The sequence below is a fragment of the Neopsephotus bourkii genome, unplaced genomic scaffold, assembly GCF_033783945.1.
Source record: "Neopsephotus bourkii isolate Nb327-2 ecotype Australia unplaced genomic scaffold, CSIRO-AGI_Nbou_v1 NB_140, whole genome shotgun sequence".
In the NCBI taxonomy this organism is placed as follows: Eukaryota; Metazoa; Chordata; class Aves; order Psittaciformes; family Psittacidae; genus Neopsephotus; species Neopsephotus bourkii.
The window spans coordinates 56,397-83,524 of record NW_026900657.1 but is presented as its reverse complement, the minus strand read 5'-3'; the positions used below and the strand labels follow the sequence as shown (position 1 = coordinate 83,524).

The 27,128-nt window shown below is 44.3% G+C and overlaps 3 protein-coding genes across 3 annotated transcripts; 1 reads left to right on the top strand and 2 right to left on the bottom strand.

The window, feature by feature from the left end:
* Positions 1-442: 442 nt before the first annotated feature.
* On the bottom strand, positions 443-6,214 carry SMG8 (SMG8 nonsense mediated mRNA decay factor). Its single transcript, XM_061369200.1, has 4 exons — positions 4,558-6,214; positions 3,782-3,927; positions 2,498-3,373; positions 443-1,384 (listed from the first exon to the last, which is right to left on the bottom strand). Exons 1-4 carry the CDS (start codon positions 6,212-6,214, stop codon positions 1,187-1,189), a joined length of 2,877 nt encoding a protein of 958 aa, XP_061225184.1. The 3' UTR covers positions 443-1,186.
* Positions 6,215-9,317: 3,103 nt separating this feature from the next.
* PRR11 (proline rich 11) lies at positions 9,318-11,428 on the bottom strand. Its single transcript, XM_061369187.1, is given in 7 exon segments — positions 9,318-9,393; positions 9,395-9,412; positions 9,509-9,568; positions 9,671-9,700; positions 9,990-10,165; positions 10,421-10,543; positions 11,063-11,428. Coding segments are annotated over 7 exon segments (549 nt in total). The 5' UTR covers positions 11,129-11,428.
* Positions 11,429-13,503: 2,075 nt separating this feature from the next.
* SKA2 (spindle and kinetochore associated complex subunit 2) lies at positions 13,504-26,576 on the top strand. Its single transcript, XM_061368239.1, has 6 exons — positions 13,504-13,642; positions 20,752-20,841; positions 21,609-21,785; positions 23,195-23,344; positions 24,662-24,705; positions 26,427-26,576. Exons 1-6 carry the CDS (start codon positions 13,610-13,612, stop codon positions 26,446-26,448), a joined length of 516 nt encoding a protein of 171 aa, XP_061224223.1. The 5' UTR covers positions 13,504-13,609; the 3' UTR covers positions 26,449-26,576.
* Positions 26,577-27,128: the final 552 nt, after the last annotated feature.

Here is a 27,128-nt window from a genome sequence, read left to right as displayed (position 1 = left end):
GTAACCGTTCTCTGCAGTGCTTCTCATCTTAGCGCTTGAGCACCGCGCAGTGCGTGGTAACCCCGAACTCGTGAGGAGTATCATGAGGTACCGTTGGCTTCACTAATAACACGACTGCGTTTTCCACACCCAGCTGATTAGAGATGTACTGAACAGAGAGCAGGTCTCAGCTCTGGTCATGCAGTATAATTACTGTATTACAGCAAATTAAATTCTATATGCATGCTAATTAAAAAGATTCTAGAAATTCAGTTAGGCCTCCATCTGCAGCCACTGGCACTAATGCACCTTACCTCAACTAGAAGTTGATTGACCATGATTAATGTTTTGGCACCGACAGTCACATGCAAAGCTCAGGGGGTTTCAGCCACCTCAGCCCATCCTGCAGCCCATCTGGAAACCAAACTCCCTCAATCTGAGATTCAAACCAGGCCAAAGCTGTCCTTTCGCAAGAAGTCTGTTTAATCACTGCAAGTCACGCTACACTCACTGACAATTAAGCTGCGGCTGCTTACAAGGAACAAGCTCTATGTTTTCCATAATTCCATACCAGCAGGTTTAGTTTCCAAAGAGATCTGACATTCCAAAATACTAAATTAAGTTGGCCTTTTAACAAAATCTGACCTGTGAATATAAATACAGTAAAATATCTCACCTTATCTCACTGGTAAGCCCAGTCTCTGACTTTGGTATTAATACAAATCAGAACTGAAATCCCTCTAATTTAAGACAAGAAAAAAGGCAACCCACATTAAAAGCATCTATTGTTTACACAGAAATAGCTCGTTTAGGAAAAGATGAAAGATTCAGCACATTATTGGCTCAGTACGACAAAGGAAACTTCATTTCAGGCAATGCTAATTCTTATATATTCCTAACTGTGTGTCTAGAAGGACAGGATGGAGAAAAGCACAATTCTCAAAACATGTGGTAGTACAGGCTCAGCACATTGCCAACCAGCTTTTATTTTTTTACATACGAAAATTTAATAAATGGAAAATTCCCATGCACCTGATTCCTTCCTCTGCCATGAAACCAGACCTTAGTTACAATCAACTGTGTTCCAGCAAAATACAGCAGCCCTCACAAGATTGCAGGGATAGCTGTTAGGTAACAGACATGAATCAAAATCCATTTGGGTTGAAGACAGTCTTTTCAAACAAAACTCAATCCACCAGAATAACTGCTATGGTGTAACCGCTTTCAGTATTCCTCTGAGAACTTTGTAACTCATTAGTTGTTGGCTTTCCTTGGGAGGAAAGCAGGGGCCACGTTCTGTAACGTACGCATAAGGAAACCTCAGAACCCACAGTCCGTCAGAGGGGAGGGTTATCTCCTGCTTCTCAGGGTAGAACACAGGGCAAGGTGGCGGCCCTGGTTGAACCTGAAATGAAAGGAAGCATGAGCAGATAATGAAACATCATTAGAATTAAAACAAAAAAGGCAAACAAAGCAACAAATAGTACTCCAGGAAACCATTGTGCCGTTATTGTGAGACTCCATTTCCAGTTTTACCACAGCAAAGATGTCGAATTTAAGGCTGCAGATTACACCCTACCAAAGAGATCCCCAATACAAACACACGCCGTTCACCCCTTAGGGCATTAGCGTTGGATTTCAATACTGCACCACAGTTACCCATCCCTGAGCTGTTACCTCCCTCTAAACCAATGGGAATTTTCAAGGGTTTCAGCAACATTTAATAGGGCCTTTGTATAATTCACATTAAAAGCTTCAGAAAATCTTATTCACACGAGAAACTGATGTGTGCAAGCTACACCACATAGCATCACAGATATTCATAATAAAAACACTCCCTTAGAAGTCAAAAGCTGCCCTACAGATGTAAGTTGGGAATGAAGAGCAAAGTATCAGCACAAACTGAACCTTCAATGCTTGCCTCAGTTTCAAACAATAACATGATAAACTGCAAATGGCATTGAAATGCTGGTGCTGCAGTCAGTATTCTACCTTTAAATTCCACAGCAAAGCAGGTTCTTGTGGAGCTTTTTCTCCTTTTTTTAAATACATATTTAGAAACAAAACCCAACTAAAAACCAAACATCATTTCACCTCCTAAGTTCAAAGGGTTACTAAGAATAATCAATCTCAGCAATGAGTGGCTGCTTTTCTCTTGATATTTAAAATGATATATTCATTAGCCACTTGTCCCTTTTTAAAAGAAGCAATTATTACAGTATAGAATGCCATTAACTCATCCCTGATAAAAGTATTTTTTAAGGCTTACTTTACACAAAGTATAAAGCTGCTATAGACCAATCTTGAAGTTTAAAAAGAACTAGACTGTTCATAAAACAGCTACTTTTGGTGACTAGTACATTAGAGAACTCATCTGAAGTAGGTTTTGAGTCAGGAGTCTCCTGTAGCACCCTGCTGACACCTTTTGCCTACCATACTAGCGCTTTCTAGTCCTGCAACTAATGCTGCACGAATCAAGCTTGTCTGCACTCACCAGATTCCCTCTTTCATTTCTTACCTGAGGCGTTAGTGTAATCTGCAGTGGAGCATCAGGAACCACCACAAAGAGCCTCATGAACTGAGCGTAATGTGGCTTCAGTCCCCGTCCCTGTGTTGAGGACAGGATGTACAGTGGCATGTCAGAATTGAGGGCTTTGATGGCAGATTCCTTTGGCCCCCCTCCCATCACTTTCATAACCTTATCAGGCCCTGAACACATGAACCTCCTTCCACGGGCATCTTCATATTCAAATCCTACAAAAGCTCGAGCTATGTCATCTCTCCGTCTTCCTCTTCCCATCACAACCGAGCTTCTTTTTCCAGGAACAGCCTTGTTAGGTGCAGGCCAGGAATTGGTATCTAAGTCCCCTTCATCTTCAGTTCTTGTCCTGATGACAATGTCCCAAGGCATTAAATAGTTTGTTCCTGGGATAAAGCCCTGTTGGTCTAAGCCTGTGTGGAAGTTATAAGCCTTAGCAGGCCCCAGCTTAACCAGTGACCAGCTGGAGAACTTGGGCAAAAGGCCTTTGGGGCAATTGGAGTGGAGCATCCCAGGGAGGTACTCAACAGTGGAGGCCTGGCGATCGACCAGACTCGGCCTTTTCTCACTTTTGCAGTCCCCGCTCTGCCCATGATTTTCTGTGTTGTCCCCTCCACCCTGGCCATCGGGCGGGTAAGTGCCCAAGCTGCCCGTCGACTGTCCCAGGCTGAGGGCTAAGCTCAGGCCTGTGCTTTCCCCCTGAGTCTGAGGTTCTTTTTCCTTGAGTTTCTCAATCTCGCCTTCTGGAGGGGCAGGCGATGACTCATCCCGAGCAGGCGCAGGATCAGGTGTGCTTGGCTGGAATACAGGAAAATTGATGTGCTCCAGTTTCCCACAGCATTTTTCTTCCAGCAGCTATGAGAAAGAAAATGTGGTTAACTTTCCATCTTCCACTTCTGAGATGTAGGAGTTCAGTCATAACATGCAGCAGCTACAATTAAGATTCAAGAGATTTGCACTATGTGACAACCAAAGCAGCGATGGGAATGCAGCCCACAGACACAATGAATTTCAAGTTCACATGAACCAACACACTTGAAGTGTAAATAGATGCTCCTGTGTGCATGCACTGGTGAAGACTGGAACTGGCTGCTCTGGTCAGCCCACCATGCAAACAACTTCTGCTCCCAGAAATATCTTCCCCATTCAACATCTACAAGTTGATAAGGTTAAGAGAAACTTACTTGTAGACACTTCAGAATACAGACTTTGTCAATGAAGCAAAAGCATTGCTTGAAGCAAAAATAGGGACCTAACAGTTACCTGGTAGAAGTCATAATTAGCTGCTTTGATATCAAAGGGATCATCCCGTGGAGCTTGTTTCCTTCCACAGTTACAGGCACCAGTGGAACGAGCCCGGCTGTTGTGGTACAGAACTGGAGGGTTTCTGTCTGCTTCTGGCTTTTCCCCTAAAAGCAAAATCAATCAAACCCCAGGGGAATTGCTCCCAATTTCTAGAGATTCTTTAGGTCACTTCATCCACTGCTTCCTCCTTGCTATATACATCATTATTTGCCAGCAATGCCAGTTTGTCAAGCAACACATTCTTTTCTCACTTCTAATACAAAGTTCCAGTGTAGGTTATACCATTAAATCGAACTTTGGTTTTACAGCCTTTTCATAAAAGGCATAAATACTCCTGCCTACAATGAATATGTATCAGACAGTTTCTACTCCTTGACTGGTATCAGTCAAGCTATTTAAGGGGGGGTTACTTATACTTACTAGTGACCTTTTGTTATCTTACACATCTGCTGTTAGGAGAACTACAGCATAATGCTTCTAATTAGCGAAACGGAGTCAGAGTTACTACTAAAATCCAAATTACTACTGGCAGTGGACTCCCTCCTAAAGATTACTCAACATAAAGGAAACCTGTACAACAGCTTTGCTGTAATTAATCCCCCTGTAAGAAGATGACACTTTAAAGCTGCCAAGCTTTCACCTTCCATAAACATGGAAAGAGTGAGCGTTTTCAGCCTAAAATATTTTAAAGCAGATATCAAATTAAACCATGAAACCCAAGGGAGCTTCTTTACCTGCTTTTGGGAGCAGATGGAACTTATGCACGCAGTGTTGGTCAGTTAAACTTCGCTCTTCACAGAGCTGATGCCCGTTGCTCCAGAACTTGTAGCAGTCCTCATTCAGCTGCATGGCGTACTTATGAAAGGCCGGGCCACGGGCGTGCTGGCTGTACACACGCAAGGCCTGTGCCAGCTGGTTCTTGTGGACTGTCATGGTGTAGTTGTGGGGCAGATTGGACTGATAGGCGCTGTGGGCCATGGGGAGAGCTTTCTGGCAACGGTTTTCAGAGAATTTGGTGTCTAGATCTAAATAGCCTTCCAAGACTTTGATGCTACCCATGATTTTTGAGCTCAGTTCCCCAGTGGTCTGGTCATCATCTTTGCCTTCAATGGTCACTTCATACAGTTTTAAAGCTGCAGCAGCCCACTTCTGGTAGGTTGGGAGCTCGAAGTGAGAGGGCTGTGGGTTCCTTCCCACGCTGTCATCGAACCCTTTCTTGCTGAGCACCAGCTCCACGTGCTGCCACAAGAACTCCTTAAGGGTGCAGTCCACAAGCTGCCCAGAGGAGCTGGAGCTGCTGCTCTCTGCATGGAAGGAGAGCTGCTGCCTGCCGTGCCGCATCATCTGATACCTCCTGGGCCCTGACAGGGTGGGAGCCAGCAGCGAGTCAGTCTCTCTCATGGTGCAGTTGTTCCTGAGTTGGTCAAGAAGCATGGCCACCGGATCATCTCCATCCAGGACCCCACCAGCCACAATGTACACAAACGCCTGGTTAGCAGGCACAGTGAACAGGCAGTTGATGCTCTGGTTGGTTAACACCCTGCTCTTGCGGAAGATGCGGTAGATCTGATCCTCCAGAGCATGCTGCAGCCTCCTCTTAGGGGAGTGCTTCTTGGGGGGTGGCTTTTCCAGGTGACCACAGGAGTCCTGGCCCCTGCTTGGGAGGGGATCCACCTTGAGGGCTCCATTGAGCTGGAAGAGGAAGAGGAGGCGTGGAGGGCAGGGCCTGCAGTTGAGCTTCCATTCCTTGCCGATCGGGCAGTCTTTGATGGCAGCCTTCATGAAGGGCAGGACCTTCTGCCGCAGCCCATCCAGCGCCCTGAAGACGCGGTCATAGGTGATATCGAAGGAGCAGGTAGGGTGCACCAGCAGCAGGATGTGGCAGACAGAGAAGAGGTAGAGGAGGCTCAGGCAGTGCAGCTTCTCCTGGTGCTTCCAGAACTCGTGGGCCTCAGCGTGGGACAGTGGGGAAGGGCCACCGGAGGGATGGCCGGGCCCCGTTTCCCTGCTTTCGGCCGCCGCCAGGTCCCCGCATGCCCGCAGCAGCTGCCGCGTGTCACAGATGCTGGTGAGCACCAGGAATAGCACCCGGTTCTCCTGGCTGTAGTAGGCCTGCAGCTGGTTGTAGTCCTTGGTGGCCGGGTCGACCTCCTCCCCCAGGGCGCCGTCCGCCAGGTCGGGGTCATCCTCCTCACAGAAGAGGGGGAAGACCTGCCGGTCGCACACGGTGTTCACCAGGGCCTCCTTCTCCGAGCACAGCTGCAGCACCGTCTTCCCGAAGATGCCCACCACGCACACCTCCTCATCACCGCCGCTCCCCTCGGCGGCGGCCGTGGCGCTCAGCAGCAGGTCCCGCAGGCTCATGGGCCCCACCGCCGCTGCAGCCGCCATGGTTCCCGCTCCGGCAGCACCCGCCCGGAAGCGGCGGTGCCCGCGCCCGCGCATGCGCGACCCGCCCCGGGGGTGGGACTCAGCCGGTGCCGCGGGTCCGGCGCATGGCTCTGCTGCGCCGCCCCTCTTCTGCGGGGAGCGCAAGGCCCGTCCGCCAGTGCAGCTCCTGGTGAAGCGGGCGCTAGCAGAGCCAACAGCAGAGCGCGGAGCTGCTGCTTTCCTTTGAACCCTTTAACGTGCAGGTACCATCGGGATCGGGTTTGTAAACCAACAAAGTGAAAACGACGCAATTTCAGCAGCACATGCGCGTGGGCCAAGGGGACAGTGTGCGGTCAAGGTGATGGGGCAGTAACAATGTTCATACGGGTAGCAGGAAGGAGCAGCGAAAACAACGTTTATGCTTAAAGCAAGCACTTGCCTAATTTGGATAGTTGCTTAAGCAATAGGGTGTGAACGGTCATATGATTGGCTGAAAGGCGTGTGATCAGTAAGGCCATTGGCTGGAGAAGTGTGTGCAGAAGGAGCGTTCTTTCCTTATGGAAAAGACAGCTGGAACCAGCCTCTGGACAAACTGCTGTAACAGCCTGTGTGCTCACTCAGTAAAGCTCTCCGATTGCAGCATGGCTGGAGGCTGTGCCTTAATACGCTACAAATGGTGCCCAAACAGGGACTTGAATAGGAGGCTTACGGAGTCCGGACCGGTGGGATACCCCGACTGAACCAAGGACTACAGAGGGATTGCACACCCATCACCTACTGGATAGGTGAGCAGTCGGGAGCCATGGGAGGGAAGCTATCCCAGGCAGAGAAGTGCAGTATAGAGACTTTGTGTAAATGGTTAGATGTTCAAGAAAGGGCTGTGATGGGGCCTAAATTAGTGACTTTGCTAGAATGGATTCAAAAGAATGTTCCAGGTTTTCTGTCAGAAGGTGCTCTTCAAATAGCGGCCTGGCAAGCAGTAGGGACACAATTGCAAGCCGCTGTTGCTGCAGATGTGTGTACAGGACCGCACCTTGGGACTTGGTGGCAGACTGTGGCCACACTAAAGACTAATAAACAGCAGTCCTCCTTCCCTGTCACACCGGGAGTCAGCAGGAGTCAGCACCTCTGGAGTCAGCAGGTCACCCTCCAGCGAACCCTAAACCATTCCCATTGACCAGCCCTTTTTGTTGCAAAATGAAGAGGGTCCTGAGCCAAACTCTGAGGAAGGCAGTGATGCTTTTTATCCAGGACCAACAGACCCTGAAAAGGAGCCTGATTTATTCCCTCCATCTCCTGATGTGAATGCTCCAGTAACGGTGGAAACCACAGCACGTAATTGGGAAGTTTGTAGAAAGGAGGCAATAAAGCAGGGTGACCAGCAAGTTGCTTTGGCATGCCATGTGATTTATCAACCCAATAGGCCACCTGAATGGCAAGAGCTTCCTTATGAAGCAGTTAAAGAAATTTGTAAGGCAATTAAGCAGAGAGGTATCCATTCACCTTTTGCCATGTCTCTATTAGAAGCAACTGCAGAATCATATATCCTAACTCTGTATGACTAGAAAGCTTTATTGTGTATGGTGTTAACCTCTAAGCAATTTATGATGTGGCAGAATGATTGTAAAGAACAGTGTGTGATCACCTCCATGGAAAATATAAATTGTTGCCTTCGTTGGCGTGGTGACCTGGTTCAGGAACGGCACGGCAACCAATCCCAGGCCGCTCGGGCCATCAGCTCACGGACACCAATGTGGTGGATGGCAAATGGCATTTATTGGCGAGTAACACGGCGTTACATAGCCTGGGTTTACAACGTCACATCCGTCTGCTTACGACCTAGGCTAGGCCCTATTGGCTACTCAGAGGGGGGTCTTATCTTTCCGTACAGCGCGACATCTTCCGATCGCCAGACCCTAACTACCTACAATAAATCAAGGTCATGGAGCTGGCTATGATCAGTTGGCAGGGGAAAATGCGCTTGTGGCTCCTCCTGCACAAGTGAGTTATCCCCAGGAGGTGTATGTCCAAATTCAGACTGCTGCCCTCCGGACTGTTCGGAAAATTCCTGAGTCTGGAGAGGGTGCAGCTGAGTCATTTGCTAAAATATTGCAAGGCCCGACAGAATCGTATCCTCTTTCGACAGACTGGTTGTAGGCCACCCTACAGTGGCAGATTGAACACGATGAAGCTCAATTAGCTTATGAAGCTAATTAGCTTATTGTCTTAATGAAGACAATTAGCTTATGAAAACGCTAATGAGGACTGTAAGCGTGCCTTGCAACCAATCGTAATTGCAACCCAACCTTAGCTGATACAGTGCGGGCTTGTCAAAATACTGGATCTACTGGTCATCATGCCACAGCTTTAGTGAGCGCCCCAAGGGCTCAGCTCAAAATGAGAGAAACAGGAAAAGGGGGTATACGCTGCTATCAGTGTGGTGCCCCTGGGCATTTAAAGCAAGGGTGTCCAAAAAGGGGCAGCAAAAAGGCTATGCCCCCTCACGATTGCCCTCGATGTGGAAAAGGGAAACACTGGGCCAATGAGTGTCACTCAAAATACCATACTAACGGTCATGCAGTTCCTTCCATCTCAGGAAACAGGAGCTGGGGGGCGAGACCGAGCATCCCAAACAACCACAGAAATCCACATCCTGGCGTTTGGCTGGCGAGCTGCGGCCAGCAACCTCGGGAAGTGCCAGCTTGGACCTGGCTGTCCCATGCCCAGTCACCCTGAATGACACGCAAGTATCCCTGCTGCCGATGGGAGTCTATGGGCTGATCAGCAATGGCATGCGTGCTTTATTGATTGGGCGATCTTCTACTACTAAATTAGGCCTCTTTGTGTTACCAGGTGTTACAGATGCTGACTATACTGGAGAAATATTGATTATGGCTTGGACCCCTGTGCCCCCTTGTTATATCCCAGAGGGGCAGTGTATCGCTCAGCTTGTTCTTTTTGTTGGAGGGGTGATAGGGGAGGGGCCAGAGGTGGCTCTGGGTTCGGTAGCACAGGAACCCCCCAAATATTTTGGGCCAAGGCTCTAAAGGACTTGCAACCCTTGATGACATGCTATACACAAGGGGAAATGTTTCACGGATTAGTGGACACTGGAGCAGATGCTTTAATAATACAAAGTTCTGAGTGCCTGTGTCATTAGTGGCATCAACCCAGACCCGCATTCTGTGTTTTCTTTGCCATTTAGTGCCTCCAGGACTCCTGAAAAGATCAGAAATAGGAGGAACTACGATTCCAACAACTCTGTTGTTTTTTTCTCTCCAGAGAAACAAAACAAGAGAATACAAAGGAACTTACCTTTGCATATTGACTTTCCTCAGATGTTTTCGAAGATCTAAGTGATTTTTAGGAGGGGTACTAGCAGAACAAAAATTGTTAAAATGTTTTCCATTCTCTGAACAGTGTTAATCAGTGTTTAGAACAGAAAAAAAAAAAACTAAAGGAAAGAAAGTATCTTACATTAAGGAGTTTGTAACATTGAGCAGGTTGCTTGGTTTTAGGTCTTAACTGAGACTGTAAAGGCCCTGTGTGTCCTCACTGGTGAGTCTGCCTGAAGGGAGAAAAGACATAGCAAAATGAAATTTCCAAGTGTTTCACTGACCTTAAATCTATTTAATATTTATCCTCTGAAAGATTTCACAGAATCATACAATGGTTAGAGTTGGAAAGGACCTTCTTCTCACCTAGTTGTATCTCCCCTGCCGTGGGCAGGGATGCCTCAGGGATGGGTGACTATATCACCCAAGGCTCTGTCCAACCTGGGGTTTATGGCTGTTACACTTTTGGAGGAGGAAGAGGTGGAGGGGGTGCAAATGCAGGCTGCACCTGTATTGCAGAAGGCCTGGATACTGGTGATGGCAGGCCCATCTGCCTTGGTACAGGAGCACCCACAAGTGGTTTATTACACCTTTGACAAAGAGAATTTTCTGAAGACGAGGCTGTGGTTCCATTCATCTGAAAACAGACAAATAACAGAATATTAAATCCACTGGCAGAAGTAGATAGAGTTTTAGACAGCAAAGTTTCTAAGAAAGGCATAGAAAGCCTCTTGCAAGGGTCACCAGCAAACCACTTCCTTCTAGCTGTGAGGTAATGCTGAACGCAGAGAACGACCAAAGGAAGCTCTTCAGATCTGGGTTTATTGGCACTGACCACAGCGCGTTACGTGTTATGCAAATGTTACCCTGCCCCATCAGGAATGACACTGACCTGGAGTGCTCCTTGGAGTCTGGAAAATTCAGTTTCCAAATTTTTCAGCTGCTCTCTTAACGTATTTAGCTCCCTTAAGTACATTTGTGACGGAAATAAGGTGTCTTTAACCACCTTAAAACCCTAAGCAGAAACAGAAACTGGATTAGCATTTTCACTATCAAGTTATGTTTCCAGATACAAGGCTATGATTACTACTGGAAGTTCCACCACAGATCTTACTGTAGTCAACAGAAAGGCGCAACACAAAGATACAAAATTTCACAAGTAGTTCCTTGGCAGGAGCACAGGGAGTAACTTTCTCTCAAAAAAAGAATGAATTTCATCTAGAAATTCAGAACTCTAATTCACATGACTGAAAAGCTCATACAGTCATTTCTGCTATGAAAGGCTGCACCCTGTCACTGCAAATCCTCCTAATATTCCAATAAAAAAACACAATTGCACGTATGCATTTAATGTCCACAGCTGCCTTAACACTGTTCTCATATTTATTCCTTCAACAGTAAGCACTACGTTTTAGATGCTTCAATAGACATAACTAAATTTACAGCTTAGTTCTCCAATCTGACTGTGTATCCTGTACCTGAGCGCTAAGAACAGACTCACACGCTGTCAAAAGTAGAGAAGTAGAAAACATACCTGTGCAACCGTGTTCTGGCACCAAGAGGACAAAAATGATGCTTTTGTTGTGAAGGGGTTTACCATGTTTTTCACATTGGCCAAGGCTAGTGACCGGAGTGAGGACAGACGGCTTGGGACAGATGATGTGTTCTGACTTGCTGACCTGGAACAGAACGTTTCAGAATGAGGCCATAATTGTATTTCTCATTTCAGCCTTTTAAAAGAAGCTAAATGTGACCAATCAACTGGAAATTACAAGTACCAGCAACAGCTGGTGACAACAGAGCAAACATGACCACGGAAACCAGGAAAGATCAAAATGCATTTTGATAAAGGGGGGTGTCATATTTACAATATATTTTTATCCAAATTGCTTTTTCTGCTTATGAAGTTTATGATAGAGTACCAGAAGATGTGAAATTCTACCCAAGCAGAACCTAGAAATTACCAGAGGTAGTCAAGGGAAAATAGAACAATGCTGGCATCCACATAATGGTTGGGATATGTCCAGAGGACAAAAAGGTGAAAAGAACAAGCCGAGGAAGACTTCTTACTTCATCCGAGAAAGACTCCTTACTTCATCAGGATGAGCACCAGAGGGGGGCTGCGCAAGCGCAGAAGAGGCTGATGTCATAATAGACTGATGTGGCAATCCTTAATGCATATGTATTAGTTAATGATGCAATCTGTATTTAATATGTATTAGTTATGTAACCTTCAGTGTATAAATTGCGAACACGATGTGACGAGGTCGAAGCGAGATTTGGGCGCGTGCCCCTGGTTTCCCAGCGCTGCAATAAAGCACCTCATATAACCATTCCGGTGGTTATGTGTCAGTCCTTACACTAACACTGTGGCTGCCCCATCCCTGGCAGTGCTCAAGGCCAGGCTGGACACAGGGGCTTGGAGCAAGCTGCTCTAGTGCAAGGGGTCCCTGCCCGTGGCAGGGACTGGATGAGCTTTAAGGTCCCTTCCAACACAAACCAGTCTGTGAAACAAGTCCACAGCATCCATGCCAGGACATAGACAAGCTTCAGATACAATTTATTATGTCAGTTCCACAGGGGTACCAAACAGTGGACCCAAAATTGAGTTAGAAAGCTCAAGCTGAGCCTCCTACCGTGGAGAACAGGAGTTTGCAGCCTTTCTTTTTTTCCCCTGTAGAAATCCTGCTCGAGCTCTGTGTTTTTGTCTGCATCCCTTATATTTGGCCATTACTGTTTAAAAAGACACATTTACAATGAATGTACTGAAGCTTTCACACGGGCACAGAGCTACACCTGAGAGGAAAGAACATGAGCCACACTTCAGAAAATCCACTCAGGATTTATTCACTGTTGTCTTGCTAGAAGCAGCATATACAGCTGAGGGAAAACACATCCTTAAGTCCCTATGGTCCACAAGGATGTATTTGTACACGGCATGAACAATGTAAAAGCCCCATTTTCTGCGGCTTTTTGGTGGCAGTTTTGCTTTCCCCCAAGGTGACAAACACTGCGTGCTGCGGAAACAGCACTTCTGGGCAACGCTGGCAAAAGCCGCGAAGAATCCGCACACGGGGTCCGGGCTGTGCCTGACCCGGTGCCTCACCCCGTACTTGAGCCGGTACCCGACCCGCTACCTGAGCCCGTGCCTGACCACGTACTTGAGCCGGTACCTGACCCGTTACCTGACCCCGTGCCCAACCCGGTACTTGAGCCGGTACCTGACCCGTTACCTAACCCCGTGCCTGACCCACCGCCCCTGCTTCTGCTCGCGGCCCCCGCCAAGGAGCGGCCGGTTCCTCACACACCGAGCCCCAGTTGTGCCACGGGTGTCCGGGCACACGGGGCCGCCATACCGCTGCAACAGCCCCCGCCCCTCCAAACCGTGCGCACGCCCCCTCTGACCCGCCACCTCTCACCTCCCCCTCGGCGCCGCCGATTCAAACCGCAACCCGCGCAGACCCCAGCCAATGGGAGCGCCCCTCTCTGCCGTCCTGTCCCCCGCGCCCTGTGCTAGCAGCTCGCTGATTGGCAGCCGGAATGATGCGAGCCCGGGCTCGACGGGAGCGGCGAATTGCCAATCGCGGGGAGACCCGACCCATCATTGGGTAAAGGCTTGGAGTTCCGCCAATCAGCTGCGGGATACCGCTCATCTGGGAAAGGCCAACGGGGCTGCAAGGCGGGGGAACTCCGGTTCCCTCCGCGGACCCGTACTGCCCCGCCTCGCCAGAGACGGGCCGTGGCTAATCGACCGCTCTACTTTTCGCCAATTGCGGAGCTGCACCCCCTACTCCAGCCATCCGCTGCTAGATTTCATTCTGGACCAATCACGGCTCGCGCTACTCCCCCACCTAACCAATCAGGTAGTTGAAGTTTTTCTACCAACCAATGAGCTCCCCCGTACCTCGGAGAGGGTTTACATTCCTCGCGACCCAATAGCGAGAGCGTTCTGTCAGCAGCTAGCCAATGACAGACGAGCGGCGAGTGACAGCTACCCAATGGGGGCCGCCGGCTCTCCCATCCTGAGGAGCGGGGGGTGGGGACCTCCCCGCCGCCGCCTGAGGAATGTCAACTATTCAACATGGAGACGGCGGTTACCAAGCTCGAGACCATGGTGAGTGCGGGCAACGGCCGGGCTGAGCGGCGGCCGGGCCGGGGGCCGGCGGCGGGAGCGCCTCGGAAGGCACCGGGCTGCCGCCTGATGGAGGGGGGGAAAGCGGGGCGCGGCCTCCCCTCTGTCCCCAGCCGCGCCCGCGCCCCATCCGGGCCTGAGCGGAGCCCTCGCCGCCCTCGACGAGACGCCGCCGCCCGCCGCTCGGGTCAGGCAAGTTCGGCGAGGCCGGTCCATTGAGCTCACCACCCCCCCCCACTCCCCGGCCCTCCCCGAGCGGGGGGGGGCGGGGCTTCATTGTACCGCTCCATTCACCCCTCGGCGCGGGGGCAGGGCCTGGCTATTTCCCGCTCACCTGGAGGGGCGCGCGTCCGGTCCCGGCCCCGTTTCCGGTCCCGTTTCCTTAATTTCCCCGTCGCGGCGGCGCGGGGTGGAGCTGAGCGCTGCTGGACGAATCTATTTTGTCTCAGCGGGGGGTGAGGGTGGAGCTCTCACCTGGGCTAGACCATTTTCCCTGAGGGGGTGTCGGGGGAGGAGAGGCCGCTGGGCTGTTTCATTCGCTGCCGGTTGGGATGGCTTACCGCCGGGATAGCTGCCCTCCGGGGGCGGTGGCGTCTTGGGGTCTGCTTCTACCTCCCCCCGGGAGGACGGGGCAGGTAGAGCAGGGCAGGTCCGGGGAGCCTCCCCCTTGGCCGCGCCGCAGGGTGGGCGCTGAGGCCCCCTGAGGAGAGGGGCGTGTGGGGAGTGGGCGGCGGGCGGTTCTGAGGAGAGGACGGCTCTTCCTGCGGCCGCTCCAGCGGTTAGCTCCGTTTCGGCGCTCTTGGAGCCAGCCCCTGGGGGCAAGACTGAGCTGCCCTATGTACTAACCGCCTTCCTGCCTGTGCCGCTCATGGACAGGCGAAATAATGATAAAAAAACCCCACAAACTCTGCTGTGCTTTCACATGTTGGGAGGCACTGGGAAGCTGTCCCTGTAAACAGCCAAGTTCCTTGTGGCCTCCTCCAAATCCTGATCTGCGTTTTTCCTTCCATGTAATGTAATTACACTCTTGTTTTAGTTAAAATGCTTCAGGGATGTTTTATGCATCCAGTCCTTAACTGATAATATGTTCTCCTAAATCCTACATAAATTAAAATGCTGGTACTGCCGTAGTTCTCCAAACCATGGTGCTCCGTTTGTTTTTGCTTGGAAACTTATCACAAGTTTTGTTTTTGTCATTTGTAGTAGCAGCAGTGTTAGGTAGTTGATAAGTTTAATTAATTGATAGACTTAATTAGTTGATAAACTACGAGTGTCCTCATGGAGAAAAAAGTGCATTATTCAATACAAACACAAATAGCACAATAGAGATTTTTGTGTTTTTTTTTTTCTTTTATATTCTGGCAATCTTGGTTTCAAGTTCTCATTAAGAATTAAGCCAAAATGAGGTTAATAGATTCCTAATTGCTACCTGTACACAGTAACGTTACCAAAGCAGAATATTCAAGAGAAAATAATGGAGGAATGCTGGGAAAACACGGCAGCGAATATTGTATATCCACATTATCCCTTAACCTCATGGGCACTAGACCTTAATACACAAAACTGTTGTGCAGCTCAGTGCTCTGTGTTTAAACATATTTAGTTTAGTGTCACTTCTCCAGCACAGTGTGAGTATTAAAGCTCAGTTGGGAAGCAGGGAAGGGTTTGGTATCTCCAAAGAAGCAATTGGCTGAAAGTTGTCTAAACATGAGCTAGTTCTGCCTTTGTCACTCATGTCACCTGCATGTCACTGCGACAGTAAGACACAATGATCTTAAAGGTCCTTTCCAACCTATTCTGTGATTCTATTTCTGTTAAGAAATAAAAAGTAGCAATTGAATAAACACCAGAATACCTGCATTATTTGAAAGAGCAGAGATTTCAAACTGTCCTAATTCTCAGTTTTACTGCACCTTAAAAACAAGGTGGTGTGTCTTGTCTTGCTTTTTCTTTGAAGAAGCCATGCTTTTGAGGAGGTGAGGGTTATTTTTCTTCCTCTTTGGCTACTCAACTGCAGTCATTACACTGAGTACGTAGAGTGGTAATAATAGACAGTATTTTAATTCAGTGACATACTATATTCCTGTCAGAGCTCTGAAGTTATTCTAATTTCAAATTCAAAACCTCAGCCTTGCCAATAGTGTAACCTTGATCTTCCCATGTCTTTTATTAGCATTATTTATTTAAAAGCCTAGTTTAGCAAGAATAATTTAGAAATCTGCTTAGAGATACCTAGGTTAGATGTTGGTATTTATTTATTTAACGTTATAGTTTATTTATGTGTGTTATTGAAAGTTTTACTTTCAAGCAATTCTCATTTTAGGTCATGTAAATAGTCAGGGAGGTATTTGTGCCCACGCAAAGTTAGCAGGGGTTTTTATATATAGTAGTGGAAGAAGACTGTAGTGGGACATTGTCTTAATGATCTACTTTATGAGTAGACCAGTATGGTTATTGCACGGATTACTTCAAGGTGGAGAGCTTGTTTGGGTCAATTATCCACAAGGATGGCACATAGCAATTTCCAAAAGTGTGGAGACTATAGCTTGGGCTTTCACCCTCTTCTAAGTACCCCAGATCTTTGGGTAATCCATCTGAAAAAAAAAAGATTTTGATTTCACCCTGTTAGTCTGACATTTTTCTGTTTGATTCTTGTGTTAATTCTTCATTCAGATGGTGGAAGATGGTATCCCTGGCTGCCTTCTTCCACTGAAACTGCAGGTGGCACAAGGCAGTTGTGTCTGCATCTGATTTAGTTTGGTTTGTTTTCAAAAAAAGTGTGTTTCCTTAAATACATCTCAAACAGTTTCACTTATTAATTTCCTATATACAAACCTCATCCAAAAGTGTAATATTCCCCTTTGTCATTGTTTAACTGAATCAGAATATGTACATTGGCAGCTATGTCTCACATCACAGCTTCGTGTCGCTTGCTTTTCCTTCTGCTTATTGTTTTTTCTTCCTGGATTTCCTGTGAAGTCAGCTCTCTCCACAGAAGTGTGATAAAATAGCACTTCTTATTTCCCCTGAGGTTTTGACATGAATGTCGTGGGAAGCTTTGTTTTAGTCTTTGGTTTAGTCTTTTTGTTTCATTTAGGGATAAAATAATTTGTGGGAGCTTAAGAAGAACAATGTATATGAAAACAGCAGGTAATCAATGGTTATTTGAGACTGTTCCTCAAAGTACAGTAACCAGAGTGGAATGAACCATGACTTCTACAGAGATTCATTATGCAAAAGATTGTAAAGCTGACTTATTAATGCTTTAACTAAGATTACTGGGACTTACGCACCTCAGACTGTGCTGCACAAGTGTTCCTTGAAGGCAGCTGGGATTGGAGTCCTTTCCAACAGCTTCAACAGACACAGTCAGGCCTCTCCTGAAAATACAGTGCTGACAAATGTATCCTTGTGTACAACCATTCCAAAAACCTTTAATGCTCCGGACTTCATACCCTGAGCTGGTGACTTCCAGTATGCACTTTGGCAGTCTGCACTGAGAGAAATTTTGTGGACATCCATTTAGTAAAACGTGACAACAAATGGATAAACTGTCAAATGAGCTGGGAGTGCTTAATTCAGAGCAACTCAGTTACTTTCTGTCCCTGTGGTTTCGGTATAATGGACCTACTTTTTTCTTCGAGTGGTGTCTGTCCAGTGCCCTTTTTATGTTGTACTACTAGTGATCACGCACAAAAAGCAGTGCAATGTTAAAAGGGCATTGGCCAGCAATGCTATCTACGTTGCTCATTATTACTATTATTATAGTTAGAAGTCAGAAGCCACTGTCTGAGACCAGAAGGTGGTGCTCGGAACAACTGTAGAATGGGATTGACAGGTTTTTGTTTTGTTTTTTGTTTCTTTTGTTTTGTTTTTGCACTCATTGTCTTCTAGTTATTTGCCAAGGGGAAGCATTAACTGGTCTTTTAATTACAAATACCATCATTCCTGTGTGTGTTTTTCCTTGGAAGTAAGTGCCCTGCAAAGAGGAAAGGACACTGTGTAGCATTCCTATTTCCTATGGTGTGTTCTGGAGAAATGTTACAGGTACGGGGTTGGCTCAAGTTGTTGCTCCATGTGCATCAGCAACCATCCATCTCTCTCCGCTCCATCCCACTCCTTTTTTGCATTTTGTTGTTAACAGTCTTTGCACCTCGAAACCCTAAGAGTTCTCCAACTTTTTATGTAGAGTTACTGTTTTGTTAAAAAGAAACACCTTTATTGAGATTTATGAAACGCACCCCCCCTCTGATGGTGCTCTGACGTCTGTCTGGTAGCCTCAGTGGTAAAGTACATCCACAGCGTTGGGAAATAAGTGTGCGTCTAAGTACATTTTAAAGTGATTCAATGCTTGCAAATGCAAAGAATAAACTCTGGTATCCAGAAAGTGTTCCCTCTAATGCAGTTTAATAACATCTGTCTGATAGCAGTTTAGAATCTTTGCTTGCTGTGAGGCAAATCTAATAAGTAAATAAACTCAGAATTGCAGTTTCCAGTTAAAAGAGCACCAAACTGTTTGAAATGGAGTTTCTGACAGATCTGTTGGGTGGTTTTCCCCTCCTGTTCGTCAGTGGCATGAGGGGGATTATGAATAATAATAATGCCCTGAAATATGTGAGTTCTTGTGTGTCTTAGTATTTGGTGAACATTAACCTTATCCAATTCTCCCTGATCCACAGAAACCACTATCTGACTCAACCTGTTTTTTCAGGTACATATTTTGAGTCTACTGATGACTCGTACAGAATTCTTGCTGCTAACGAATGCTCTGACTTTATTGCACTACTGTACTTCACAGCTAGCAGTGCAATAGTATTGTCAAAGCATCTGAAAGCAGAGTCTCACCTCACGGTTTCTGACACTTTTTTTCATAAGCCTGTGAGTAAATTACAAATTTATATTTCAAAACCTGCATTTTCTGTGTGATTGTTGTACAGTACTCATCATAGGAATGGTCCTACCCTACAACATTAAGGTGATGTTTTTGCAGGGGTATGTTCCCTAAAACTGCGTATGGCAGTGCTTTTAAGCACGTTTTGAAATTGCTGGTAATAAATATTGTTTCTTTTAGTATCTACTTTTGGGAGAAAGCAGTGATACTGAACTGTGTTAGTGTTTCCATTAAGCACAAATGTTAAAATTACAGCCATGTGATGGATAAGCATTCAGCTTCACATTCCATTTTCAGTGCCTTGATTCAAGTAGTAGTAGCAGGATATTAGTGCCTTACTGTGTTTCTGTAAATCTCAAATTACCAATACTGAGCATTTCAGGAATAGAATCTTATGGATAAATTTGAAAGCCACCCATCTTCATTGTCTGCTTTTGCCTAAAATAATTAACTGCTTTTCCAAAGAGTAATCAAATGGAGAAGTTGGAGAAAAGCAAAATATTATCTTTTTGGGGTACCTGCCTTGAGAAATGAAAACCTAAAAAGTTTGCTAGTGGAGGAGAGCATAAATGATTGAGCAGTTAGGAAAAAACCCCCTCATGACTCTTTAAAAATACATAGTGTAATAAAAAGTGTTTTATTCTTGCATTTTATCATAACTGGGTTTTGGGGCATAGATGGGAAGGAATTCTGTTGGGCAGATGGTAAGTTATGGGCGTATCAGTGACAGCTTTCTCTTTCAGTTAGAGGTACTCAAGGTCTTTGCTAGATTTATTTGCCTTTTCTTAAGCTATTATTTGACAATGTACTGAAGGTGCATATGTTTAGGGAAAATCATACATTTTCCATTACATCAGAAAGGGGATTTTACTTGTACAATACCTTGGATCGAGCACTATTCCTTCAGGCTATCTCAAGTTCCAGATTCTCAAAGGTATTAGTGGCAGTTCCTGAAGGTGGATCCAAAGGCTGATGTTTAAAACATAAACATCCTTTTGGTCTGACTAGAGGCTACATCCAAACACTGCTGAAACTTGGCACTTTAGCTGCCTCTACAGCTCTGCCAGTCAGTACTTTGGGATACGCTCAATAAATAGAGCCCTACTGTGATCCTTAAGAGAGCTGTAATGATGACTTCAGGGTTAACCGCAAGGTAACTAGTGAAAACCGAGTGGAGTAAATTACAACTATTTTTAACTTGCTTTCGTCAGTGTCTCTTCTGTGATTGTACAATCACTAAATTGTGATGCTAAAAAATTCATGAGTTGTTTGTGAACTGGGAAAACTGCCTTTCTTTAAAGTGGAAGTCCTTAATAGATATTAAATCTGCAGATTAAAAATAATTAAGTAATAATGCTATCAGCAGACTGTTTTACAAGGCGATTAGATAATTCTCTGGTGGCTTGTTTATCCCATGGAAAGAAATGTGAGGTTATCAATTTTATTATCTATTTATCAATCTAATTTATTGGGGAATAATGAAATGTATTATTATCATCTGAGAGAATGCATTCCTGATATAATTAATAATATCTCTGTTGATATGCTTGGATCCTGAACACATATGCATAATCTCTGCTGTCTAAATAACAGTATTGCAGTTTTGCTAGCAGAACTTCTAGGGTTTGAAAAGAAAAGCAACTAGCCAAGATAAAGCTCTAAAAAAGGATGGAAAATATGTTAATATCTCAGGAGGGAAAAAAAAGTCAAACACCTCCTGCATTCAGTGAAGATCAAATTATTTCTATTGATAGAACTTGCCCCTTTGGTCTAGTACTTAAAAACTTCATCCTGAGACATTTGGCAATGCAAAGGCATGTAAATTGGGAGGAGATGAAAATGTTTTCATGTGTTTTGGGGAGCTGCAGGAAAAGGTACTGTTGCAAAGAGAACAACTGGGACATTTGGGTTAGAAAGAGGGTATGTGTGTGTGCACATGTAATTCTTACATGTGAGAGTTTTTGTCAAGTCTGAAAGTTTATTGCTTTATATTTTTTAAGCTAGACGTGTGTCAGTATAATTGGCAGACATTAGCTAATGGAATGGATTGGAGGAATAGAAACTTACTTGTATAGTGCACAAGCCTTTAAAACGGAGGCATCTGGCTTCTGCTTTCCTGAAATACAGGAAAGGCAAACGTTTGGGGGTTGTCTGCAATTTTTGTTTTTTAACATACTGTGGCTGACCTGAAATATTTTAGTTCCAGAAGGCAGAATCTGACCTGGATTGTATTCGACACAGACTGGAGTTTGAAATATTGAAAGGTCTTCCTGATGATCTGGCACCAGAGGTAGTATTTTCAGACTAAATGTATAGATTTTATTGCATTTTGTATGAAGTTGGTAATAAATGGGTAATTTTCTTTAATCCTGAAATATACATGGCTGTTCTTTTATCTAGTTGTTAGACTCTTGTTGTATTTCCTGTGTTGTATATCAAGATAACTGACTTAATATGAATTCAGTGCAGAAACCAACAAAACCCCTTTGATTTCTTGGTATCATGAAATTCCCCCATGTTCTGCTCTGAGAAATGAGTAGTAGAGTTAATACCTAAATTTAAGAGACAGATTCCAGTCTGACCTAAAACACACCCTTGCTTTGAGATCAAATATAATCTTCCTTTTGAGCAATGACTAAATTCAGATTTGAGGGAGAGATAATATGAAGAAGAAAGCAGTAAGTGTCATCATATAAAAGATTTTGTAAGTAAGTCCTTGTCTCAGTGTGTATATTGTTACATGTAGTGGAAAATAATTTTTTTAGTTAGAAGTCCCAAATTTATTCCAGACAAGCCATTAAAATTCACCAACACAGTAAACTCATCCTCCTGTATTTGTTGTGGAACCACAGAGTTACCCTGTTTTATTAACCCTACCATTTCTCCTTATGAAAGATTAAATGTATAGATGGAACATCCTCACAGCTATGCTTTTTATTGTAAAGGGTCATTTAATGTTATATTTTAGCAGCTCTAATGCCTATATTTTTAATTCATATGGGCCACATTAATTTTCTCTTCTTACATAGTTTATATACACTTTTAATTTCTACATAGGAAAATCCAGTTGCTCTCTTGGAAGAAATTGCAGTGGTGAAATCTCGTTACAAAATGTTGTGTATGCAGATGAAAAAAGTTTTCACAGAGCAGAGAGAATCCATCAGGAGCATCTGTGCTGCTCTAGTGAACACAGCGGAGATAGTTCGGGTGTTAAAGCAACATGCTGGTCTTGAGGTAGTATTTTCATTTTAATCCCTTGTGTCTCGCTCATGTAAATGAACATGTGTCTGTGTAACCCTTACATAGGCGTAAGTAGTTGCGTTGGAAACCATTACATGTGGAGACTCTTAGAAGGCTTTTAGAAAGTAAGCTTACCGGAAGAAATGTTTGCAAGACTGGAGCATTTTTTGGTAAAACACAAGCCTGATTCATCACTCCACAGTTAAGCTAGTGGTATGCAGTTTGGAGATGAAGTAATACCGTCATTCTTCAGACTTTTTGTTATAATACCTTTTGCAGTTAAGGCATTGGCTTATATTGTGGTGGATTTGGCAGTGCTGGGTTAACGCTGGGGCTTAATGACCTTAACGGTCTTTTCCAACCAAAATGATTCCATGATAATGGTGTGACACACGTTTGGATAGTTTCACAGCAACTGATGCCTCTGTGCACAGCTGCGTCCCCGTTCTATACTGACATATTTTTAAGTAGCCACCTTAAAGAAATGAGACAGAGAAAACAATTTCAAAAGGCAAAAAAGCTTTTAAGTGGCAAATGCATTTTTGCTGTCTAAAGTAAGTTAAAGGCAATACACTGTGACATCTGCAGTGGAACTGCTTCTAGTACAAAGTAAGTTTTTCTCAGTATAATCCCTATTAAAAAAAATCAATAACAGAACATTTGTGTAAGTGGTCTCCAGGCACTGCTTTATCACAGGTTTGAAGAGGTTGTGAAAGCATTAATTCCATCCCTTTACAAATAAGGGGATTTAGATCAAAAAAGCTAATTGATAGTCTAGTGGCAAAGACAGAACTGGTGTGCCTAAAATGTATTCCCAGATCTCAGCTCTCACTAAGATGTTCTAAGTGACTCAAGATTGTGTTTAATCTGTCAAAAGCTCTAGAGAGGTTACTGGTAAGTTTTATAGATAAAATGTACTCTATAACGATTTAAAAGACAGTAGTTAAGCCATAGAAAGGAAAAGATATTTTCTCTGCCTGGGTTCCAAGATTACACTGCCAAGAATAATTTCATATTTGGACTTTGTTAAAGTGGAAGACTCTTGTCTCGAGTTTTGTTTAGACTTTTTAGATGAAGATTTTCATGTACTTTGTATATATCCTAAACCAAAGATGGATTAAACTGTTACGGAGAAACTCAGGTCTTTAAGTGAAACGCTAGTTCCTGTTGAATAATTTTTCTTCTTTCTGTTGAATCGTAATAGTACTGATGTTACAGGAATATTATGGTTGGATTTTTCAGAAATACTTTGCTTGTAGATTTTGTTTCATTTGAAGGCAAGTAGGAGTCTACTGTTAGTTTCCTTAAGGAAAGGGCTACACAGACATTGAGTTCTTCTGTAAACACCATCACCCTAGGAACTGGAAGTATCAGAGTTCTCTGTGTTTGTTTGTTTTTCCTAGTGCTTACCCCTGTCAGCAGAAGAACAGGCTGCAGCACTGCAGTTAACCAGCCAAACTGCTGAATTGCTAACGGAAGAGGTAATGAGGCCAAAGCATGTCTATATTCCAGAAACCATTAATCCTGAGTGTAGCTCATCTGAAGTCGGAAGGGTATTGTATTAATACCTCTCCAATGAATGGACGTTTTTTTCTTTTCCAGAAATGGAACTAAAGTTTCTAACAAACCTTTTAATTTTTATTCTATGTTGATTAATTTTATTATTTGTTACAATTAAATTATCCACAAAGAAAGGTTGGCTTTGATGGAAGACTTTGTTCCCCTTACCTTTTAACTGGGATACATTTACATTTCTTTTCAGAGAGGTAGTTGATTGCTCTTGTTGATCCTATTGTTCTGTTAATGCGTTACATAAGAAGCCTTTGGGTGGGAGTAAAGAATTTAATTGATTCAAACCAACATATATCAAAATGTAGAGAAATCTAATTCCATGTAAAATAGTAAATACATTTTGGAATATGAAGAACAATAAATATATTCTAATTGTAATGAAGTAGAACATAGATATAAAATAATGCTTGTTAAAATGTCAGATATTCTCCCAAAGCTACTCAAAGCACAAACTTATAATTATCTGCAAAGATTTGGTCTGTGACTCCTATTAAAAGCAAAATATTAAGAAGGTTAATAGAGTATAATTATCTTATCGACCTCATATTTTTCTACATGTTTTTGCCCTGCCCACTACTCCTCTGTCACAGGATTCCTTGCTTTCTGTCTCTTTACTGCCACAGTTGGCTGGCAGGAAAGCTGTCCAGCATCTCACAACTTCATTCACTATCTGTTTGTAAATATCTTCTCTTATGTTAATAAAATCTCTCAATGTCTGTCTTTTATTTAATGCTCAAGCACACGTGCAGATGTCTTAAACCAGTGCAAAATGTAGCTATATCCTGCAGCTACTGAGGCCAGTTTAATTGATGTCAGTCCCTATGTCATCATTATGTTTTGAAGATGCTCTCTGAAAGGCAGAAAGAATGGCAAAATGTTGCAAAGGGACTCTGGTATTTTTTCATCTATGATGTATTTCTGGCTATGGGGAGTTAGATACAGCTACCTTCAGCTCGTTAGAGCTGTCAGCCTCTGAAGGCTGCTTCAGAATAGGAAAGCCACCTTTTTCCTTTGCTGCATGTGCCAGGATTTCAGCTAGATCCATACTGGAATGCAAAGGAGAAAGCTGAAGAGGCTCATCTGACTTGCATATAAATCCTTCTGTATCTGGTTTAAGCTTACCTTTTATTTGAAGACAGGGTTTCTTTAATGCCTAAGATTTTACTGCTGACATCAGTGGCTGCAAGATCCTTGTTTATCCAGTGGTAAAATGTAATTAGTTCTGCAGAAATGAAATTGTAAAAAATAATCTCTAAACAAAATTCCAACAATCCTGATACTATCTTGTTTGGTTTTAGCCATCTTATTCAGAACCTACAAGCACTGCCTCAACTGAAGGTAAGTGCTGAAGGAATAATCTTCCTGTTGTTTCCCCCCCCCCCTTGACTAATCTCCCCACACCCCCAGCCCCAGGAGGTAAGCTTGATGATAATATCACTCTCTAAAGGCCTCCATCTCTAATATTGGATTCTTATACTTCTGTACTATTTAAACATACCAAGTTACCATCTAGAATCAGGGAGTAATGAATTCAACTGTTTTACCTCTGGAAAAGGCAGATACTGTAAATAACTTCAGCTGATAAATAAAAGCTGTATTAACCCTGAGTACCAGAGGGCAAATCTCATAGTAAGGAGGAACAGGCTGAGACCTCCATACAGTTTCTCTGTTATTTACAAAACATACAGCCTGTGATGTTCAGTAAATTCACTGAACATTTTCACTCTCAAGCACAAGTATTGCTTTAATGTGAAGAGTTTAGACTTTAATATAAAAAAGTGATGCCTTAGTTACATTCCACATACAGTTCTCATGTCTCTGGGAGTTTTCCTTGCTTTTGATATGAATTGAAGTAGTTACTGTTGTGTTTATGGTCTGGAAGAAAGGGTGTACCAGTCTTACTACAGAAATAGCAGTTACTACAGAGATAGCTCATCCCTACCTATAGAACTGAATTTTCCTAATTCTTTAAGAAGGAACAAACAAAAAAAAACCCAAACAACCAACTAGTCATTGACAGACCAAATTTGTTACTCCACATCAAATCTCAAAATACTTAATTTTTTGTTGAGTCTGCAGGTACAGTGATGGTTTGGGCAGAGTATCATCCTTTTCTCCTTCCTTTTGCTGAAGAATCTGCCCTTAGACCCTTTTAGGGCTTTCTTAAAAAGCAATGAAAGTCTGATTCTGAAGAAACCCTATTTTTAGAATCACAATTCAAACCATTGAGGAAATACTTCTGACTGTACCAAGAACTATCAGAAGTACTGTTAAACTATCAGAATTGGACAGTTTGTCCAGGGAGTTATTTTTGTACGAGGAGTTACTGAACCACTTCATTGTAAACAAGAACAGATAAGACTTAAAGCCATTAGTAAGAATTTCATAAGATGTAAAGAAATTCAGCCCTTTCAAATGAAACAAAAGCAGCTTAGTTAACCCCTCATGGCTGTATTATAACTTCATAACTTGATTTAAGTCCCCTATGCACTTCCTGGTGAGGTACGTGCCCCAGAGTGTGAGGTCACCACACAAACCCCCCTAAATGCATTTGTGTAAAAGTGACTTGAATGATCATTTTCAAAACTGCGTGTCAGGTTCTTCAGTTTTTTCCCTTTGGGTTTCAGTGTACAGATGTCCAAAACTGGGTTTATTCCAGAAGGTTTTGCTGACACAGTTGTACTGCCAAAGCCTTTTAGCTTTCAGAATCGGTATCCAGACTGGGAAAGCAATGCATTGCTAAACCATGGCCCCAAACCGTGCCCTCCCCGCACCAATCCCTCCCACCTTCCAAGCCTGAGTCCTCTCTGGCACGTGCGCTGAGGGTTTCTTGCAGGGTGATGTTAAAATGAAGGAAATTTAAACTCAGGAATTGTGTCTTTAGCCAGGGGTTGGATTAGCAAATGACTTTTCAGTTTGATGTAGGACAGAAAATGTGAATAAGCTAGATTTACAGAGTACTTGCAAAAATAGTTCAGGAAATACAATGCTCTTTTCAGCCTTTTTCTGCCAGAGCTGATGTTTGATGCCCTGTATTGCTAAATAATTGCTTTTCTCTTACAGAGGAGCACTGTTTTGGAGATGAACAAGATGAATATGAAAGCCACTGACTCAAGAATACAAATCTTGAAAGAGCTGGCTATTGCGGAACTTGACAAACAAGGAAATGTTAAATTGGTTGTGTGAATAAAGGCTTGGGCCATGTTCATTTGACACAGAAGCATCTCAGTCATTGCTCCTGGGTTACTAGCAAGGAAGGATTGCAGTGGTGTCTCTGTCCTTGTTGCAGATGCCAGAGATGAGGGACTGGGTCATGTCACACCATGACACTGCTGCTTCCCAGACCGCTTCCGGATGTGTTATCATTCTACTAGGGTATGTTTGCTGCTGTAGCCCTTGGCAGCCTGTGCTGAGAAGCAGTGAGCAGCTTCTCAGCTCATGCTGGGAGGACTGCCTTGCCAGGGGCTGAGAACCGCACTCGTGATGGTATTGAGGACAGAGTGTTTCAGAGCATTGGTAAGGATCTCCCTGCTTGCTGTTGTTCAGGTTGACTTTGTTTGGAGGAACAGGGGACAGTGACAATGCTTTAATGCATCTGTCCTACTGGGGACCTAAGAAAGCATTTAGGCAACATTTTCCACCAGCCGTTTTCTTAAGCAGAGCTTTGCTGCTGCACAGCACCCGCAGCCGCTGTGCCCATCTCGGCCACACCATTGTACAGCTCAGGACGTGTATGGTCTGAACTGCCAGGGACAAGACCTGGAG

Excerpts from the sequence above, each read along its gene's own strand:
- SKA2 (XM_061368239.1), top strand. The coding sequence starts at position 13,610 with ATGGAGACGGCGGTTACCAAGCTCGAGACCATG. Across the intron at positions 13,643-20,751 it reads TTACCAAGCTCGAGACCATG|TTCCAGAAGGCAGAATCTGA; the intron begins GTGAGTGCGGGC and ends GAAATATTTTAG. Across the intron at positions 24,706-26,426 it reads ACTGCCTCAACTGAAGGTAA|AGGAGCACTGTTTTGGAGAT; the intron begins GTGCTGAAGGAA and ends TTTCTCTTACAG.
- SMG8 (XM_061369200.1), bottom strand. The coding sequence starts at position 6,214 with ATGGCGGCTGCAGCGGCGGTGGGGCCCATGAGCCTGCGGGACCTGCTG. Across the intron at positions 3,928-4,557 it reads CCATCTGCTCCCAAAAGCAG|GGGAAAAGCCAGAAGCAGAC; the intron begins GTAAAGAAGCTC and ends TTTTGCTTTTAG. Across the intron at positions 3,374-3,781 it reads CTAATTATGACTTCTACCAG|CTGCTGGAAGAAAAATGCTG; the intron begins GTAACTGTTAGG and ends TCTTTCTCATAG.